We start from the raw sequence: 19467 nt of genomic DNA, 5'->3' as shown, positions 1-19467 counted from the left end.
CTGCAGGCCGCAGACGAAACAGCAAGAGAAAAAATAAAAACTCCATCAGATTCGGCACTGAGCAGTTCAGATAATTAAGAAAGCTTGCAGGCCAGGCAGGTCGGGGCTTTCTCGACACATTTCATTTTTCTTTCTAAACATGCCAGTCTGAGAAAGTCCCGTCGAGCCTGTTAGCAAATGTTAGTCCACAAACGTTGAGCTCTACATGTGTCAGAGGTGAATGTTTGAGTCTAAAATTAGAAACTTTACGTCTGGCGTCCTCCTCTTAAAATGACTGCTCCTTCTTGGACATGCCTGATGGTGTGTCTCACTGTCCTTCAGTGCGTGCCTTTGCTTTCCTTGTGTGTGTGTGTGTGTGTGTCACGTTCATCCAGAGGACCTGACGCTTCTGTGTTATATATCTATGTCTCCGGAGTGCATGCGCGTTTTATTGTGTCTCGGTTTTGATTTCTGTTGTCTCGTTCTGGTTGCCTCATTTTGGGTTTAGCGTCACTGACACCAATATCAACCAATACATAAATAGAAAGAAGAAATACAGGGCTTTAATTCCCTATATACAAAAGTTTATTAGATTTTCTTTTCTATATACTACAATAAAATACATTGGGATTTTGACGTTGGCCAAACGCTACTGCCAACTTGTGACATCACTGGGGGCATCAAACACTGGTGCGCCGTGCCCTGAAGCAGTGGAAGTGGCAGCAATATCAGCCAAATAACGTGGGATTTGTCAACGGTTCTAATGCGTTTGGGTAAACTCAGTCTTTTACTGGTGAGTAATGACACCACCTCACTTAGGTTGTGGGAAAAAAAAAAAAAAATTACAAAAGAATTGCGATTCTTATTTGCAACAATTCAAAATACATTTCAAACGTCCCAAAAAGACCAGGGTTACAGTGACACTTTAAGTCTTCAAATGTATGTGGTGTGCATCTCCCTGCATGCAGGTCTCAGTTGTATGTCAAGACTCATTTTGCTAATGCTAAAAATAAAATAAACGATTCTCTGACATTTTAAGAGGAAGAATTAGAACTAGATTGCTGTGACTGAAGCATCAACACTAGAGGGTGGTCAGCCATGCCAGGATTTTTTTGTCCTGCCAATTTTTGAATTGTAGTATGTTCAACACAACAAATTCACGTGGTAAAATCAGATTGACTCTACAGTGATAGCAGCTACCAGTTCAAAATAGCTGACTAGTGCTAAAGATGCATTTAAATAATCCTGTAGAATGTCATTTTAGGTCCATACAAAATCATTGTTTGAGCATCTATCACACTTGAACTGCTACCATTTATATCTGAGAGCATGTTACCGTATGTTCAACAGGAGCTGTTTCAAAATGAAATCTTTATTCTGCACCAAAACAGGTGACTTAAAATAACTTATTTAGCGTCCAATCTGAATTGAAGTGCGCCCTCGAGTGGTTGTGTCAGTCACTGCATATTCCGTTTCAACTTGAATGATCATCCATAAAATTACAAGCTCAGCATTTCTCCCAAAACACACACACCACACACACATTCTAGAGGAGGGCTGCAGAAGAGGTTGCTTGTGAACCCGATCAATTCATTTAAAACTTGAGATTTGGCACTTGGCAACATCTTCTGCTGCTCCTCCAGAGTCACTTGATCCAATCACCACCACAATTGAGCAATAGAACGTTGGTACATGAGTAGATTCAGTGGAGGAGTGGGTTACTGGGGGATTTATGGGGTCTGCAGGTGAGCCAACGCTGATGACGATGTTTCAGTAAAATTAATGATTGAAATCAAAAATACCAGTTTTGACTCGTGTGCAGTTTCTTCCATCTACAATTGAGCATATTTTAAAAATCACTAATTATCACTAACTATTCCATTTTACTTAATTTTATATTAAGTTAAAAAAATGTCAGCTTTATACTTTCAGTTCTTACTTTAAGAGATATTTCAGAATTATTTTGAATATATTACAATATCTGGAGTCATATCTTTTTGTTTTTTCTTTTAAAGTAGCTCCATATAAATGGTAATAAAAAAGACATAAAAAAGACTCAGTAAAAATGTACACTACTATAATGAAAATTAAAACTCTGTTGAAATGTTACTTCTTCAGAGTTTTGACAGTAAATGTTTCATTGACAGCCTGGAAAAGTCGTCTTAAACATCAAACAATAAATATTTTTACAGTAGTTTTGGTGGAAAAACCACACACAAGGCCAAAACCGCAACTTGAGAGTTGTGATTGCGTCTACAGGCGCAGCTGTGTGCTCTGCGCCGCCATGTAGTGGCTGCTCTACCAACGTCTCCGATACCTTGCAGTGGGTGGAGCTTATTGGGATGCCCACATTTGAGGCAACAAGCACTGTTAGCGCACTCATTACTTCAATGCAAAATCCGCTGTTGAGACACATGAGTGGAGAGATGGAGAGAAGGAGGGAGAGGTGAGAAGGTGGACCACAACAGGTAGGGAGTCGAGGGGGGGTGGGGGATGTAGAGGGGGTGGAGGTCTGCAGGTGGACCCACACACCAAACCATGCTGTGAGAGAGAGGCGGAGATGAGAGCAAGACACCACGTGAGAGCAGAGGGGTCCGAGTCAGTCGCTCCTGTGGAGAAAAAGAGGGGAGGCAGGGAGTGGGGCTGGGGGGCACACTGCCGGCAGGGGCGGGGGAGTTGCCCGATTGTCTTGGCGGGGAAATGATTGTCAGTTGAGTTGAGTGCACACTTGTGGCTCTCACTAAAAAGAGGAGCAGGATGTTGGTGCCCAGATGCCGGGGAGTCAGTCAGTGTGCCGCCCCAACACAACCCTCGCCCCCTCTCCGGCAGGCTCCTGAGCGGGGAGTCCAGCTGGAGGTGAACTCAGTCATACCTTGCAGTGTGTGGTACTGACAGGGATTCCAATATTGGAAGCAAGCACGACAGTGAGAGCAGACGCCAGCTCAATAGTGAACCCACTGTGGAGGAGGAGGGAGGGGAGCAAAGAGTCATTGTAGTACCTTTGAAAAGCTGAGGGAGGCATTGTCTCACCACAACCGTCATGACACGGCAAATGGCACAAGATCAAATCCTAACACACAACAGGTAATCTCTTGTTACTAGTCGACTGACAAACCGGTCCTGCCATGCGACAGGTTGATGAAACTTCAAATGTTTATGGCAGATTGTTTCACAATCTTCCTTCTGAGTGAATCATTAAAGCGACTCCAGTTCATGACTCTCACCTTCATTGTGCATAGTGAAAGTAAATATAATGTCACCTGCAGACTTGGACTCACTCACTAGCATCCAGCTACACAAACAGCACATCCTAGTATTTCAGGTAGTTCTTCATTGGAAGCAGGTAAACAGCAAGAGCCACTACCCCTGTAGTCAAAATGCATACTTACCCCACAAGACACCAACATTACACCATACAAGATTTGATTTTGGGCTCCTATAAAAGAAGCCAGTACGAGTCAGGCGGAAACTGAATGCAGACTCATGGGTTAAATGGCACGTTAAAAGTTTTAGGACTCAGAATGTGGGGCTGGAAAGCGTGAAAGGAGTCCAAACTCTGGATCCAACCAGGTCAGCCATAACACCATGACTCGACAGCACAGAACCTGAGCCCTCTGATCGGCAGGAGATTTGACAGGACACAAGGGGAACTCCTATTCTGGACCATGAAGATGTTCAGAAGCAAGAGTAAGGATCTAACTGCTCTTGACTGAGCTGACTGGAGTGCTGCCCCCTGGTGTTCAGTGGATAACTCAAACCTTAAAGAGCCCTTAAATCCAGCTCTTCTCTCCACCGTCTGTGCTCCAACACAAACCCTCTTTGTGCGACTGACGCATGAAAACAGACGGCGAGAGGGAACCTTCAGAGAAGTGAAGCAGATCAAATCTGTCTTTGAGGGGAGCTAAAAGACGGAGCCCTGCGACGCAGCTTAAGAGCAGAGAGAAAGAGGACACGAGGAAGTGCCAAAAGTAAAGAGGGAGGCTGATATAATTAAATGGACGGTGGGAAAGATTCAGCGGCAGAAAAAACCTGAAAGGAGAAATAAGATTTAGGGGGAGAGAGCATGAAAGAAGGAGAACAGTGGAGACACAAAAAAGAGCAAAAGACAGAGTCAGAGTGGTGGAGGAAGAAGAGAGTCCAGGATTCCCACTGTGCCCCCGTCTTCCCCCCAAAATGCCTCTCCTCATCCAGAATACAAAACAACTTCCTGTAACCCTTTGCATGTCCCTGCCAGGCAACAACATGAATATCCACGTCAGTCTCACCACCCCAAGATCACTGGAAGGACAGAGCAGCGGGGTTGTCCTCGCTGAGCCTCCAGGCCTCTGGAGTGACCCGTTCACTCAAGACTGCGACATCACAGGTCTGTTGTTAAAGGTGATTAGAGTACATTCAAACTATTTTACACTGTTGACCGCTTTAAAACAATTACTCCTCATTCTGTTGCTGAAAAGTCGCAACACAGCAAATCTGCTAAACAAACAAAAACTGGGCCAGAATCCAACTCAGAAGGTTCCAGTTCAGATCAGTCATGTTCACACAGGAATTTTAAGTTTGTGTTCACACACAACAGGATGGGAACTCCAACCTGCAGCTGCCTGTCCATAGAGCGCACGTGCAGGACTCAAATCTCTTCCTCACCAATGAGTCACCATGACTGCACCCCACAGTTCCACGGCCATAAAAAACAACATCCAACTGACTTCAGTATGTTTTCAGACATGTTCTACACAGGAACTGGCACTGTACTCCACTGTCTTTTTTTCCTCACAATGACCTGTGTCTATTTCAGTGATTTAGTTTATTCCACACTTGACTTTACTGGATGTTTTTTTTTTTTTTTTTTTTTTTTTTAAATACCTGGATTTGTTTCCTTTCACTGGATCTGTTTTTGTTTCTGCCGCAATTTATATAGAAATAGCGAAACTTATATTTTCTGTGGGATGTATTTGATTTAATTTTCAAGTTTTAAAAGTCTTTATTCCAATGACTTTTGGTCCATTTCTTTTCCAGCATCAAGGCTCTATAAGATAAGGAGAGTAAAGGATAAAGATGCGCTTTTCTTCCGACAGTATTTACAGAACAATCTGCGTGTTTTTTTTTCAGTAAGAGAACCATGTATTGATTCAAACCTCAGACACAGCTGTGATCATTCCTGAATTTTTTTTCCATTTCCACAATCTAGGCTTCTCTGGAAATCGGATTGTCACACCAAAGCCAGCACGGTGACAGCATCGCCACTTCCACATTCAAAATAACCAACACTACTCCCCACCCACCCGTCTGTGTCAGCTCTCACCTTGAGGGAGTGATGGGCGTGAGGTCCTTCCCCATGGTCTGAATGACGCGGCGACCCCAAACCCACAGGCCGGCACAGATGCCAATGCCACCGTAAAACAGCAGCCAGATGGGTGTGGCAGCGTCCTGCATCACCCCACCCTGGTCATAGATCATCCATAGCGCCACTAGGGGGCCGATGGCATTACTGCAACAATATGTTAACATTTTTTGGGGGGAGGTTTTGCTTGTGAGGAGATAACACTGGTTTTCTCTGGGGTCATCTGCTATTTTTTCAATGAGACATAAGATCCCATGAAATCAATATATAGACTGGTCACCTGACGTCGTTGCCGCCGTGAGCGAAGGAGCCGAAACACGCCGTCAGGATCTGCAGGAAGTGGAAGAGCAGGAAGACCTCTGGCTTGTCCTTCTCCTCGTGATCCTCCTCCACCATGTCATCCAGGGGCATGGGTGCAGGAGCACCCTCCTCATCCACACCCTCCAGTTCAGTAGCCAGTTTCATCTCCACACCACCTTCTTCCGCCTCAATTTCTGCCTCAGCCACTGCGTTGCAGTAGGAGGAGTAGCTGTCGTAACGTATCCTCTTCTTGGAGTAGGACACGCTGTTGCTCCGGCCGCCTCCCGCACCCACCAGCTGCTCACTGTCCTCACGGGACTCCGATCGAACCACCGGCTGAACTGGCATTCCGCAAATGGCCGCTGTATAGCAAGTGTAGCTGTTGTTGCGGCGTAGGAGGCGGTAGTTGTTGTCGGGCTGCGTAGCACCAGTGCGCTCGCTGTCGTCCATGCGACCCAGGTGGATTTTGTGGAGCAGGTCTTTGTAGAGGCCAGAGTCCTTGTGCACTGTGTGGTATACTTGACCATCGCTGCGCATGTGGCCATCAAAGGAGAAGCTACCATTAGAGACTGGAGACTTCAGGCAGCCGTTGGTCATCGAGTGAGTCCGACCTGCAGAGAGACACGCCAGATCAGTGCACCGACTCGCACTCAGTCCAGGTACATTTTCAAGTATTAGGAGTACAACAAACACTCGTTGATGACAAACTATCAACATCCATCGTCTTCAGAAGAACTGAGAAATGAGAGTCCCAGTGGACACCACAACAGCATGAGTATAAAAAAACAGAGATCATCTTCTACCATATACTCTGCCGTTGGGCATGACAGTTCCTCCATTAGCCATGTTGGTCAGCTCTCCGCTGGAATCCCGAGTTGCCCGATCGCTGTTTCCTCCTGTCAGAGGCAGCACAGCCTCGTCGGTGCCCTTCGCCCCGGGCAGCTCTTTGAAGACGGGACTCTCCTCCTCCTCTTCTGGAATCTTGTCCAGACTCTCGTCGGAGATCCGGGACAACGCCTGCTCCTTCTTTAAACGACCTGAGAAGAGCGAGGGATGCAGTTGGCAACAATACGTGCAACATTCAGAAAATAACAGCCGGCTGATCCTCACTTGCTATTTTCCGCTTCATCCACGGACAGACGAACAACCAAACTAAAGCGGCGCAGACCAGCGCCCCCGCTAGCGTGATGAGGAAGATGGCCCACACCGGAAGCATCTCTAAGCCCAACACTGCAGGAACACACTCGATAAACACGGTGAATGTTCTATAAAATAATGCAGTTGCCAAGGTTCCTCACGTGGTGCTCCAGTGTACATGATAGAGAAGGTGTTGATGCCGATGGTGGAGGCATAGAACAGCGGGAGCGCCCGCAGACCATTGGGGACAGAATCCTCCTGTGAAGAGAAACCAAGGTCAACATCTGAACTTTGAATGAATTTAAATTGGTGGTGAGGTTTTCGAGGATCATTTTAACTCATACCGTGCAAGTTTAACAGGGAAAAAATATATATATTTAATGCTTTAAAATATATACATTTTGTTGTACAATGACTTTGCACTTTGATCAGTGTTATAGTGTAGTTGTACGGTATGCTGTTTTGTGTCCTCTAAAATTGTTAAAATTACACCAAAATTCCATTTCCGGATGATTCTGCTGCAGTACATGCTTTTTTTATGTGTTCCTTTCATGGTGCGCTTTATACGGAGCCATGAAAGAATAACTAACAAACAGTGAAAACATGTGCTGCAGTAAGGGCTGACGGATACAGAGTAAGGTTCCAAGAATGAAAGGCCCCGGGGGTGGACCTTGTTTACCGGGGAATTGGGGACCTGCAAAGAAGCTAGGGTGGTTGCTCCGATCAGTTTCTTCTTCCTTTAAAGGGGTGGTGGGCACTGCAGTTGATAGAGGTGGGCAACCACTTAACACGAGTAAATCGTGGAAACCCACATGAGCAGAGGCAACACACACTACTCTTATCTGATAGTAGAGAGCTTCACTCTCCGTGGAGAGTGCACAGTGACCTGTCCGATCTGATCATCCTCGCAGTAGCTTTGATGTGTCGACAGATCTTGACTTTCTCGAAAACTCTCTAAAGACACACTAGTAACTTAAGGTGATAAAAGAGCATTAACTCTGACTGACGAACCGGGGAGGGTAAGACGCTCGGGTATTAATACAGCTGCACTGGCGAGAAAGGGCAGAGATCCAAGGTAAAGTGCAAGTTTCAGTGCCAGACTTTCTGATATGTGAGGTATTTTCAGACAAATTAAAACTCACCGATACAATATCTGTCATAAAAATTCAAATGGAAGCCAACTATTCCACACAGAAGATGTAAACAGCCGGCGGACAGGGGAGCAGGCCGAACAAGTGATATATCAACAAGAGGAATCATCGTGTGAGTCACTCGTCCTGCAGCGGTGACCCGGGGATGATCACCACTTCCCAGTCTGCCAGAGATAGCCTGTTACATAAACGTGGATCTGCCGGTGTTGCCAAATCATTTTTTATCTTAACTGAAGTTCTGTGCACAGGTTTGTGTAGACACGTGACTTACACAGGTGGACAAGCATGATGGGACACGCTGACACTGAGCTTGTTGTTAAAGCGTCTGAATTGCACTGGAGATACAGAATTTAGGAGATTACAACTGGTCTATAAAGCAATATATTTCAGAGAACAAGCCGTTCCCAAACTTGTGCCAATGGAAGAATGAAGAAATAATTAAAACGAGAGAATACCTGCAACATTTGCTTGTGGTTGTTCAGTTTTAGGATGGCTTCACCACAACTAGACAAATCAAGCCACCCCAGGGGTTTATAAATGTCTAGCATTTTTTGGGACCTCTTAGATGGGGTGCCAAAAGGGTCAGTGTCAGAGTGTTCTGTGACACGCCAGTGACACCGCTGATGATGACCAGGAGTGAGTGAGCAGGACTGCAGAACTTGCAAATGGCAAGCGCGATGTGAGTTTGAGACCCCTGAGCTAGGTGGGGCTGGGGTGTAGGAATAGTATTTTTGAACTTGTGGTTGGTGTGATCTACATGTAATGTAAACGTCCACTGGCTCCCTCAAAATTAGTGTCCCAACCAAATCATACGTCCTGCTCCCTTTGGGCCGGTAAAGAGGAGCTAGAATCAACATGGTGTCCACCACAGAGACCAAGGGAGAACAAAAAAAATTAAATTATCATGTAATAACTATCATATGTTTGATTTTTTGTTTCCTCTTTTTGAGACACCATTGATAATTATTGTGAAAACTCAGCAATGAGACTTTATGCTTGAGAGGAATACCATTTGTCATCCATCAGAAGTGAGTACTGAACTGATGGTAGCCCTACGGGTCACACAGTACCCATGGAGTAGCTCGCCGTTGGCGACAGCTGGGCTAGATTAACTCCAGGTATCAGTTTGGCTGCTGAAACATCTTCAGGGGACCCATGGTGATGAAAAGTCCAGGCATAAGTGCCCCTTCCTCGTCCCCACTTTCACCTGAGCATTAAAACATTCACACTTCCAAGCCTCTTGGTTGTTAGCAAAAGGCTTCCAGCTGGGTGGCTCTTGGTCCCAGGTGTCAAGAGGACTACCATGGTGCTACTATGTTTCATTGTGCTCCAACAGGGTTAGGAACACAATTTAAATTGCAGGATAAAGGAGAAGAGTTTTGAAAGACTGCAGCATACCTTGTTGAGAATGACGTGTCTGATGATGATGAAGAGAAATCCAGACATGAGTCCAGAGAGAAGAGGGGAGATGAACCACGACGCCACTGTAAAGGAGAAACTTTTAGAAAACCACCACATGTGTAACACTGCATCAAAACTCGTCCTGCCAAGCTGGGCTAATACTGCGATCTGCAGTGATCAGCACCTGTTCAGAGAGGTGCCAGAACCTCAGAGGGCCGATAGATAGACTTGAGGATGCCACCACAGGACTTACTGGGTGTGTCACTCTGACCTATCTTAACTTGTGTACTGAAAAGCGTGATTCATTAAACCTTGCAGCAGCTCACATGCCCATTGTTGTCGCTATAGCTCTGGGCAAGGAGTCAACAAGGACAATGGGCCGGTCTAACCCTGTGCCCCAGGAACACACCACATGGGTTGACTTTTGGAAGGAATAACTCCTGCAGGTGGCAGAAAGAATCAAGCGGATTGAAAAAAAGTGTTTTTGTGGGAGATATTTCAGCATTCTATCCTTCAACATTAATAGAATGTACAGATGCAAACATACCGATCTTAACCAGCTGCATCCACTGAACTCCCTTGGTGCCAATGGCCACCATCGAGAAGCCGATGGTAGCGCCGACGATGCAGTGAGTTCCAGAGATGGGCAGCTTGAGGAATGAGGCGATGAGCTGCCACACAGCAGAACCTGTTTGTCAGACAGAGTTGATGAGAACTCACCAGAATACAATATGTAATGAAATGTGACTCCAATGTCAGTGCTCCCTCAGAGCAGGACGGTGAAGGATGTACAATGCTCACTGCTTTTGTGTCACCTGTCATCAAAATCCGAAACGTCGCTGCTCTCACCACCCGATATGTTGGGGAAAAATCCAGGGGAGAACCCTGCCTACTCTGTTTGATATGGTGGCTATTCATATAACTAAAGGTCTCTGGCAATAAAATCAGATGTTTATCAGCTTAATAAACGCAAAAAATTAGGGAGTGTGGCTGATTGTGCGCGAGACAGAGAGAAGTTACAGGTGGAGTACAAAGACGGGAGTGAAGCACACTGGAGGCTTGAGCAGACATTGTAACTCATTTGAGAGTCCAAGGTCAGACGGAGGAGGTTGGAAAGTACCATCTTCTCCAGAGCTGGTCCTGATAAGAGGGACCTGGGTCCAGAGGGGGGCAGTGTGCCTTGTGATCGTTGCCATGGTGACGAGGGAGCCAGAGACCGGCACTGGCGTCAACAGCTGGGGACCAATTGGACGAGGACGGAGCCCCACGTGCTGAATTTTTGTGTGTAAAGGGGTCAAGACCTCAGATAGTTTTTTTTTGTCAGACTACTGCTAAGGCTAAGTCAGGTGTAGCTGCTGACCCAGAATTCTGCTTATGTATTAGACTCCTCTGTCAGGGAATACATTTCGTGTACATAACCTGTTGGTTTCTTGGTAGTCATTCTCACAAGTAAACGGAGCTACACGGGAGGTGTATTTCCAACACAAGTCAAAGTTCAGGGTGTAAATCTCTGTCAAAGCATGCATTCCCTCTCTTGATGACAGGTGGATGTCAGGTGTAAGATGGTACATAGGGCCATTGCACACATTCCTTGTGTCTCTGATCCAGGTGATTTTGAATGGAAGGCCCCAAGAGGTGGCAAGTGACCTTTCATGGAGAATTGCTGATGGTGTAGCGTGAAGTAGAAGTTTCCCGAGATGTGGCAGAAATGTTTAGCATGTGCTTCTGACTGATCTGGAGACGGCCCGGCTGCGCAGTGTCAGGTCTGTATGTCTTTTGCATGCAAGACCAGAGTTCATGGTCAGGTCTGTGTGCTGAGAGCCTGCTGAAGCTCAGAGGTTTGTTCCACCAACAGCTGCAGGTTTATATATAGTGTGAGAAGTTATGATGAGAGAAGAATGCTTCCACATCCGTTAACACCCAAAACATGAACACGGAAAATAAACAAATCTCATGGAAAAAGGTCAAAGTTGATGCTTGTAACCGGGAATGTAATATAATGACTGCGTAACTGGAGCTTGAGTCTGTCCAGGTCAGCAGTAATGGATATAGACGGCTTTGCATGAAGTGTGAATTAAGAAAAATGGTCGCCCCGAAAGTGATGATTCCCAGAACCTGCTAGTTCAAGTCAGGGGGTTGCCCCGCAATTACTCAGTAATTAAAACAGCTCTGCCGCCACAGGAAACTCTTAGTTCTCTGCTTGCTGCTCCGCTAAGTCGTAACAAGCTAATGGTCATAATTAAAGCTTAACTGAGGATTGTCTTGTGATGTGAAATACGCAACTGCTCATCAGTCAGTATTCCAGTTACGAACGCCGACTGTACGTCCAGTTGTAACTATTACAGTGACTCTCAGTGATGACATGCAATGAGATAACAGCATATCAATGCACAGATGATAACAGCACGTCCAGACTGACTAAAAATATTAACCCGAGTCTGTCCATGACCCCATGAGTCATTCACTGAATTGGCTCTAATTCTTTCCAGTCCTTCAATAGTGCGTCTCAACTCGCTTTGTGTTTCATAAAATGGATGCCTAGTAAGGGGCACGCTGAACAAATAACAGCAAAGGACGATCCACTGACTCAAAAGGAGTCATTGAAACTCAAGTGGGCGGACACTAGAAAACTCAGATGACTTGCAGTAATAACTCCCATTTATAGAATCAGTTTGAAGACTCATGATTCAGTGAATGAAGAGGAAACGAGTAACTCAGACTGACTGAGGTTCTTGGTCACATTATTAAAATGTAGTATCCTGACTTAAGAATTAAACACAGAATGGTTCGAGTCTGGTTAAATTTCTTCTCTCTTCAACCAAAACTCATTCTTGAGTCCAGACAAAATCAGTAAGTGTCACAGCGCATTGCCAAGGTTCACCCACCTCAGTATACAGAGACCCACTCTTCAAGTGACTCTAAATAACTAAACACAGTGCTGAATCAAAAAACATCTCTTGGACTATGATCTGGGTTCAAGAAATGATGGCATTTTACTTTACATACTTGGTTTGACCAAGTTCAACAACCTAATACTTGAAAAATGCTTGAACAGCCATTAACACACTTCATATGAAAAAACAATGTGTACAGTCAAAGTCCATTTCACACAGCTTAATGTTTGTACAGGAGAGCTACCCGTTTAGACCTGATTTCCCTCAGTGGTACCACAGCTATGACGACCCAAGGCAGTGAAGTTAACTGGTGTAGGCGTTAATAAATTATTCCTTCAAAAAATAATTCTGAAATTTCACTGAGAGGCATTATCAAACCGGAACGCTTTCAGACATTGACCTGCATGTGAGTGCAAGGCTTTGGCAGACTTACCGACCATAGCGCTGACCTCTCCCGCCATCAACACCGGCACCGTGTCATTGTACAAGCTGACGTCGATGATTCCCTTCCGAATCGTCTCCCCCACCTTCGCCCCAAGCAGCATTGAGCCCAGGGTCTCGAAGATGGACGCCAGGATGCAGGCCTGCTTCAGGGTGACCACGCCGGACCCTACCGCCGTGCCAAAGGAGTTGGCCACATCATTGGCTCCCACTGAGAACGCTAGGATGAAGGCGATGATGAAGCCAAAAACCACCATCCACAGATATGCTTCCAGATCCATCTTGATATGTCTTCACCAACAAATGAAATCAAAAAAATCTTTGAAGTGCTGCGTGCGATTAACTGGCCGTGTGGAGGACTTGGCTTGTCGTCTCCTTTTCTTTGTCCCCTGGTTGTAAAGAGTATGCGGGGAGGAGCACAGCTGCTAACTCAGTGTGCGGAGCTCAGTCCAAAGATGTGAGACTAGTGAGGGTTGACGCAGGAAGTTTTCCATAGTTCGATGTGAGGCAGCACGATCCTTCACCTGCAACACAGACAAGAGAGACTTCAGTCTGTGGAGGAGGAGGAGGAAAATAAGAGGAGTGACAGGGGAAGGAGCGTGAGTCAGAACAGTGTTAGATGAATCTCGATAGCAGCGAGGAGAGCTTGGGACGTCTCAGATCGGAAATCACTCTCCAAATAAATTCAATCAGACTTCTCACAGCGAGACTGGCAGCAGCAAGACTATAAAAAGACAGGAGAGAGCCACTCGTGCTGCTAACACCCTTCTCCAAGCAACACGTTACACTTCGGTGAAGTTGACCTCAAGAGAACCATCAAATCATGATCACCCTATTGCAAGAAGCACACTAACAAAGCCTCTTAAATAGATCCTGGGGATCACTAACATTCACTTCATTACCAATTTGGTTTCCAGAATTGCTCGTTGGTGTGTGTATTGTGTCTCCAGTGTGCCCACCACCCCTCACCCATACGAGCTGGGAAAGACTAGTAGCATAAAATAGACCCGGTGTTTCACGGCGGCAGAGTTACACCTAAGTCATTATTCAAAGAAATGGATCAAAAGAAAGCCGGCAATCTACATGAGGCAGAGATGTGTTTCACCTGAGTGACAGCCTTTTAAAATTGATCTCTCACCAAATGAGGTGGTGTCCCGGTCTACATACGTAATAGGTTCTGAACAAACAAAATTCTGGTTCCCTAAAATGTGCACAATGTAAATAAATAGACACCGTGCTGATCTATTCAAGGCCCAAAAATGTACACTCCACACTGGGTACAGGTGTGTGTCAGAAGCGGAATGTGGAGAGACCAAGCCAAAACACAGTGGGGGTGCAGACAAGGGGAAGTGCGTTGATCTGAGATAGAGAACGAACAAGAGAGAACCCAGCTGGCTGGAAGATGGAGGAGGTTGGTGCTTGCCTTGGAGGAGTGACACGCTTCAGTGGCATTTTAATCATATTTGAACACAAATAACACATGTCTCCACCTAACTGGCAAAGTCGGGGAACCATCGTCTCCTTTCCCATCCAGTTGTCTTACGACTGGTTGATGACATTACGATAAATGTATCTGTTCATGACTTGATGACTTTGTGGAATAATAGAAGAGAGCAAGTTACTAGCAAGTTCAGTGGTATGATTCCACCACAGCAGTGCTGCAGCAGCAGAAGTTTCTCCTTCAACTGCATTGCAGAGAGAGAAGCAGCAGACGAATGTTTGTTTCTGGACTTCAAGTCAGGCAAGTTAATTCCAGTAAGTAGGGAGAAAGTTTCTTTAAACTTCCTTCATCCATGATTATTAATAGACTTTCTTCTGTTTTATTCATGAATATAAAATAAATATTCTTTCTGAAGCAGCCGTTATCAGTGTTTCTGGACGTGTTAGCAACACAATATGCAGACATTTCCCATGCAGCTATGAGCATTGAAAGTGAACTAAAGTTTGGATTCACTGGTCTGTAGGCTAATAGGACACCTTTAGATAAAATCTGCCGTCAATCTAGTTCAAGGTGTCACACTCAATCACCCCTGCTAGCTAGACTACAGCCTGTAGAGGAGTAAAGCTATTTCTATATGTTTCAATTGGCAACACACAGTAGATGATATAGTATTTGTTGATTCTATTCAAGCCAACAACTTGGATTTTAAGCACTAACAGACCAATGACCAGGTGGGCCCCAAGTCTTGAGATTGAGTCACGTGACCATGATTTTATTTACAACTTGTTAAATCTTTGCATAAAAGCATAGACAGTCAATGTTTCACGTCCTGCAGTGATGACATCACTCAACATCAACAAGTCTTCTCCACTTCACCAAACCCTGTTGAAGCAGATGCAAATGTGATGCTTGTTCCTGTAACTCACTTATTTACATCCCACAAATGCTAATATGCCGTGGAGCCAGCAGTAGGCCGCCAGCACGCGAGAGTCTGGTGGTCTTCACCCGTAAATACCGTGTTCTGGGTTGCTTTTGTCTCAGCCTCAGCGTTTAAGTCATTTTAACAATTATCTGGAGAAGCCGCATCCTCAGAGGAAAAGCATTAACTGCAAACAGCCTTGACCAACTTGGAGTCCTTGCAGTGCAGTCGTCGACGCGGGGGGGCGGACGAGGCTTTTACCAAACAGCCCGAGGGAGCTTATGTCCCCCGCCTCCTGACCAAGAGCTCCATCTGGAGCAGCTGAGGTCACCAGCTCTCACTTACCCTCAAGTGAACCACAGCATGAAATGCCTCCATCATCTGTCTGATCAGAGAGAGACCTCCTAGAGTCAGAAGCCACCACCTCCGTGGAAAACCCTCAAACTCCTGATCCTGAATATCTGCGGTCCAACCAACTCACAATGCTTTTAAAGTAGCGTGAGGACATTTGGTGAGACCTGGAGTGCATCCTGAGAAGCTCAATGAAAGATGCTGATGGAGTCCTAATCAGATCAGAAGTCAGACATGTGAAGTGATGAGTCCACTCCAGTGCATGCAGTAACGCTGCGTCCATATCAAGTGCAGACAGTTGTGTTCCTAAGAGATGTAATAGACTTCTCAAACACTCTCTTAATCTCTTAATCTCACGTGTGTCTTTGACCTAACCTAGCAAACTACGGCCTGGTCAGCCAGACTCCGCCAGCTAACATCTGCCACACAAAAGTACAGAGGGACAGCTCATGAGGACCAGTTTGCCCAATGCAAATTCATCACATCATCATGATCGAATCATTTTTAAGATGATTTTTATACATATTTAGTAGGAACACGCCAATTGATCACTACCTGTTATTGCCAATCACACAAAAATGATCACCCAGCGCTCCGAGCGAAGAAACAACTATTAATAGCTAGCTAGATGACCTGCCTTTCTGAAATGTCCTTTACGCAGATGGAAACAGCCAGATCTCACCGTTTTGTGTCGGATGCAGCGTTTGTTAGTCACCCACCTGAATGTGGTGATTTTGAATACTTCCAGAGTGGTAACTTGAACACAGTGGTGGAAGACAAGTGCCCTCGCCCCTTTCATGGACATAGCAACATCTGCTAGAGCTTCACTAAACTGCGTAGTCTCACATTGAATGAACCGTTTTTAATTTGTCCTTTAGACAGAATAGGTTTTCTATTTTTTCCCTCCTTGAAGATCTAAATAAAAACATGTCCGAATCCAAATGTTCATCTTTTTACATTATGTAGAGAGAAGGTTTCATCATTTTGATTCCAAACTAATAGTCAGTCCTTGTGATCAGTATGTGTGACTGGGGGTGATCGGCACTCATCAGCAGCAAAAATCCTGATCGGAGCATTTCACCACGTAACTTGTCTGTAGCTGCTGACATTATAGGCAGCAACCCACGAAGGCGGTAGTTCGGCAATACTTGTCCATCAAGAAAAATGACAAGCGTATTACAGTTCATGCGCACTCACAGACTTAGACGCAGCATTAAAACAAGACACTTGGCCTCAAATTACCACAACGAATTTGAGAGCTGCCAAGAGGCTAACGGACAAACCGCAGGCGAAACCAGTGCTAATGGAGGTTATCTAGTACATTATTGGGTACATTCCCTGGGCATGTAGTCGATGAAAAGAGGAGCAGGCGGTCAGGTTATACCGCAACATTCCTGTATTTAACAAGCGGTGAGTGAAGTTCACATTGTGGGTTCTGATCACTGAAGAGGAAGAAAAATGTATTTATTTTATTTATTAAGCGCTTTGCATTTTTCATTTATTTACTTGTTCATTTACTCGTTTACTCATCTGCTCTAAAAGTTGTTTAAATGTTTTCTACACAGTGTTGTTCAGTATTATTGTTGTTTTAGTAGGTTCATGTAATTAATAAAAATTTAGTTAAGGGTAATAAAGGGAAAAAAACAATCTGTAAAAATCAATATTGGCCTGTTGTGACGAGGGTCAGAGTAACTAGAGTCTGATGGGAAATGACAATAAACCTCTAGTAGTAACAAACACAACCAGTCCCAAAATGCTCCCGTGCCAGAGAAGAAAGCAGGCGAAGCAGTCACCAATGAAATGCCTTCTCACCAACATAACAAGTCTAATTTACATCAGCATTCCTCCACTCTCCACTGACTGTGACAGAGGGAAGACTCGGACCCATCAGCATCTGAATCAGCGCAGCAATTTCCAAAACTGAGAAACAGGAGCCGACAGCTGCCGCTGACACGGCAACACATACAACACCAGTTCACACGCACCGCTGCACATGAAGCTATTTTTTCCAGAGAGACACGCTGATGGCATTAAAGAAAGTGTTCACTAATTTTGGGCATATATTATGCAACATCCATAATATGCTGTTTAAACTTAAACAGAAAAAAAAAATCACAACCATTTCACATCATACCTATAAAATAATACTTAAATTTATTGCAAGTCATGAATACATTTGGAGGCTTTAGTTAGTTTAGTTAAAGAATGAAATATAACATGACACATATTGACAACAATATCAAAACCGATTGAGCACAATTTTATATCAAAAGCACATTTAAATGAAAAAGGTGATTTTTAAATGGGTAAAATAGCGTACGAGGGTAAAACAATGTAGATTGGTGCAGTAATGAAAAAATAAATAATAATTAAAACACGAGCTAAGAAACGTAGCAGAACAAATTGAGTGAATATGTAATTTTATAAAATACGTTTGTAATAATGGACATGATGAAACAAAAGCAGATACAAAATACATAGGCCAGTAGTACAACGACAAAAATAAACCAATTTCACAACAAATAACAAGCAGGCAAAATAAGAAGCATGAAAAGGACATATGAGAACAAGATGAAATCACTGAAGGGACATGCAGAACTGCAGTTTGTCTAAATTAAAAGCTGTTTTGCTTAAAAGTTAAATATGAAGCATAACCAAGACATTTCCAAAGCAGTGAGGTCCAACCAACACCAGCTGCCAGATAAGGCTGCTCATGTCCTCATTGATCAGCTATAAAGCAGACAGTGAAAGCACCATGGGGGAGCTTTCCGACATTCTCTCAGATTAAAAGGTTTATGACCACAACCCCCCCGACTGAGTCAACAGTCGTTGCATGTCTTCATTCGTTAATCGATTCACCCAACAGGAAACTTTCACAACGCCATGTGAGGCTGACATTCTCCATGAAACACAAAACTGCCTTCAACTGGAATCCACTCTTTGTAAACCCAATGAAAGCCCAAAAATTCAAAAGGCTTGCTTGAAATATCCTGTTCTCATAGATGCCTGAAGGTCGACTTCTCTACTTCTCATCTTCGGTTCGCTCAAAAAGGCCAGAGATGACTGGAAAAACAACAACCGCACACAAGAACATTATGAATCGCAGCCATCAGAGAGAAATTCGAAGAGTCAGCAAAAGTACAATTCTCAACTGAGACAGATTCAATGGTGATGTCTTGCTCAAGACAAAAAAAAAGCTATTTTTAAATGAGTTAAAAAAACAAAAAACAATGAAATAAAAAACTGAGACAAAATGATGAGTATGTGATGAATAAAAACGGCAGAGCATTTCTGTTACCGGGGGAGTGCTGGCAGATTGAGTCCCCATCATGCAACTCTGGAATTATGAGAAATATTCTAATCATAATCATAATAATAGTGATGATATCATTATTAATAGCAATAGTAGTAGTAGTCAGAGTAGTAGTCCTAAAGTACAAAGTAACAGCAAAGTACATGTTGATGCAACAGATCATTTGTCGATTATTCAGGTTATGACATGTATTGTTAATTAAACTTGAGACAATGCAGTCTGTTGTAGTCAGTGACTACAACAACAACAGCAGCAGTCTAACTGCATGCCTTGTTTGAGTGCTGTGGTGCAGTCAATTAATTAGCAATATCATCCAAAGAAAGGTTTTTTTGTGTTTTTAAAATAATTTTTCACTTGCCTATGCACCATGTGATCTTTACAGTTTTGGTTCTTGCAGGAAGGAAGCTCCACTTAGATACAGTCCACCGCACAAACTTCAGATACAAATCCAGCACTGTGGCAGCCGCAAGACGGTGGAGCTGTTGAGCTCAACTTCATCCTCCTGCTGGGTACAACATCGTAACAAATGGCTGTGCTCTGTGTCGAGTACCTAAATGACCTCACTTCTCAGAACTGAAGAAATCCACCTTTCATCTACCCTCCCAGCCGCACACAAAAAGAAGGCACCCCAATGCAGCACCTTGAAAGTGCACCAGCAGAGCCTTTTCTCAGCGGCAGGCAGACACTCTACTCAAAGTCTCTGATGGATGACTGGGCAGCTCACACTAGCTCTACTGGAAACACTAAACCCACTTCACAATTCAGCCACTTGTTCTTCTAACCCCACACAGAGGCTTTGAAC

At 44.4% G+C, this 19467-nt stretch overlaps 1 protein-coding gene across 6 annotated transcripts in view; it reads right to left on the bottom strand.

Annotated features, from left to right (window-relative positions):
• slc20a2 (solute carrier family 20 member 2) overlaps window positions 1–19467 on the bottom strand; it is a 52322-nt gene that overhangs the window by 4893 nt on the left and 27962 nt on the right. For 3 of the 6 annotated variants that reach the window (XM_053871048.1, XM_053871049.1, XM_053871050.1), the window contains exons 2-10: window positions 12634–13165; window positions 9854–9994; window positions 9304–9389; window positions 6916–7012; window positions 6728–6847; window positions 6421–6654; window positions 5598–6228; window positions 5279–5464; window positions 10–2381 (exon numbers count right to left, since the gene is read on the bottom strand). In XM_053871048.1, the coding sequence (XP_053727023.1) occupies window positions 2117–2381; window positions 5279–5464; window positions 5598–6228; window positions 6421–6654; window positions 6728–6847; window positions 6916–7012; window positions 9304–9389; window positions 9854–9994; window positions 12634–12922 (2049 nt within the window). In that variant the 5' untranslated portion in view covers window positions 12923–13165 and the 3' untranslated portion in view covers window positions 10–2116. Of the gene's footprint in view, window positions 1–9; window positions 2382–2851; window positions 2937–5278; window positions 5465–5597; window positions 6229–6420; window positions 6655–6727; window positions 6848–6915; window positions 7013–9303; window positions 9390–9853; window positions 9995–12633; window positions 13166–19467 lie in introns of those variants that run through there. The other 3 variants (XM_053871051.1, XM_053871053.1, XM_053871054.1) reach the window with 3 other exon arrangements.

Source organism: Synchiropus splendidus, chromosome 7 (assembly GCF_027744825.2).
Source record: "Synchiropus splendidus isolate RoL2022-P1 chromosome 7, RoL_Sspl_1.0, whole genome shotgun sequence".
NCBI classification, from domain to species: domain Eukaryota; kingdom Metazoa; phylum Chordata; class Actinopteri; order Syngnathiformes; family Callionymidae; genus Synchiropus; species Synchiropus splendidus.
Note: the sequence above shows the minus strand (reverse complement) of the source record. Positions and strands in the feature narration are given on the sequence as shown.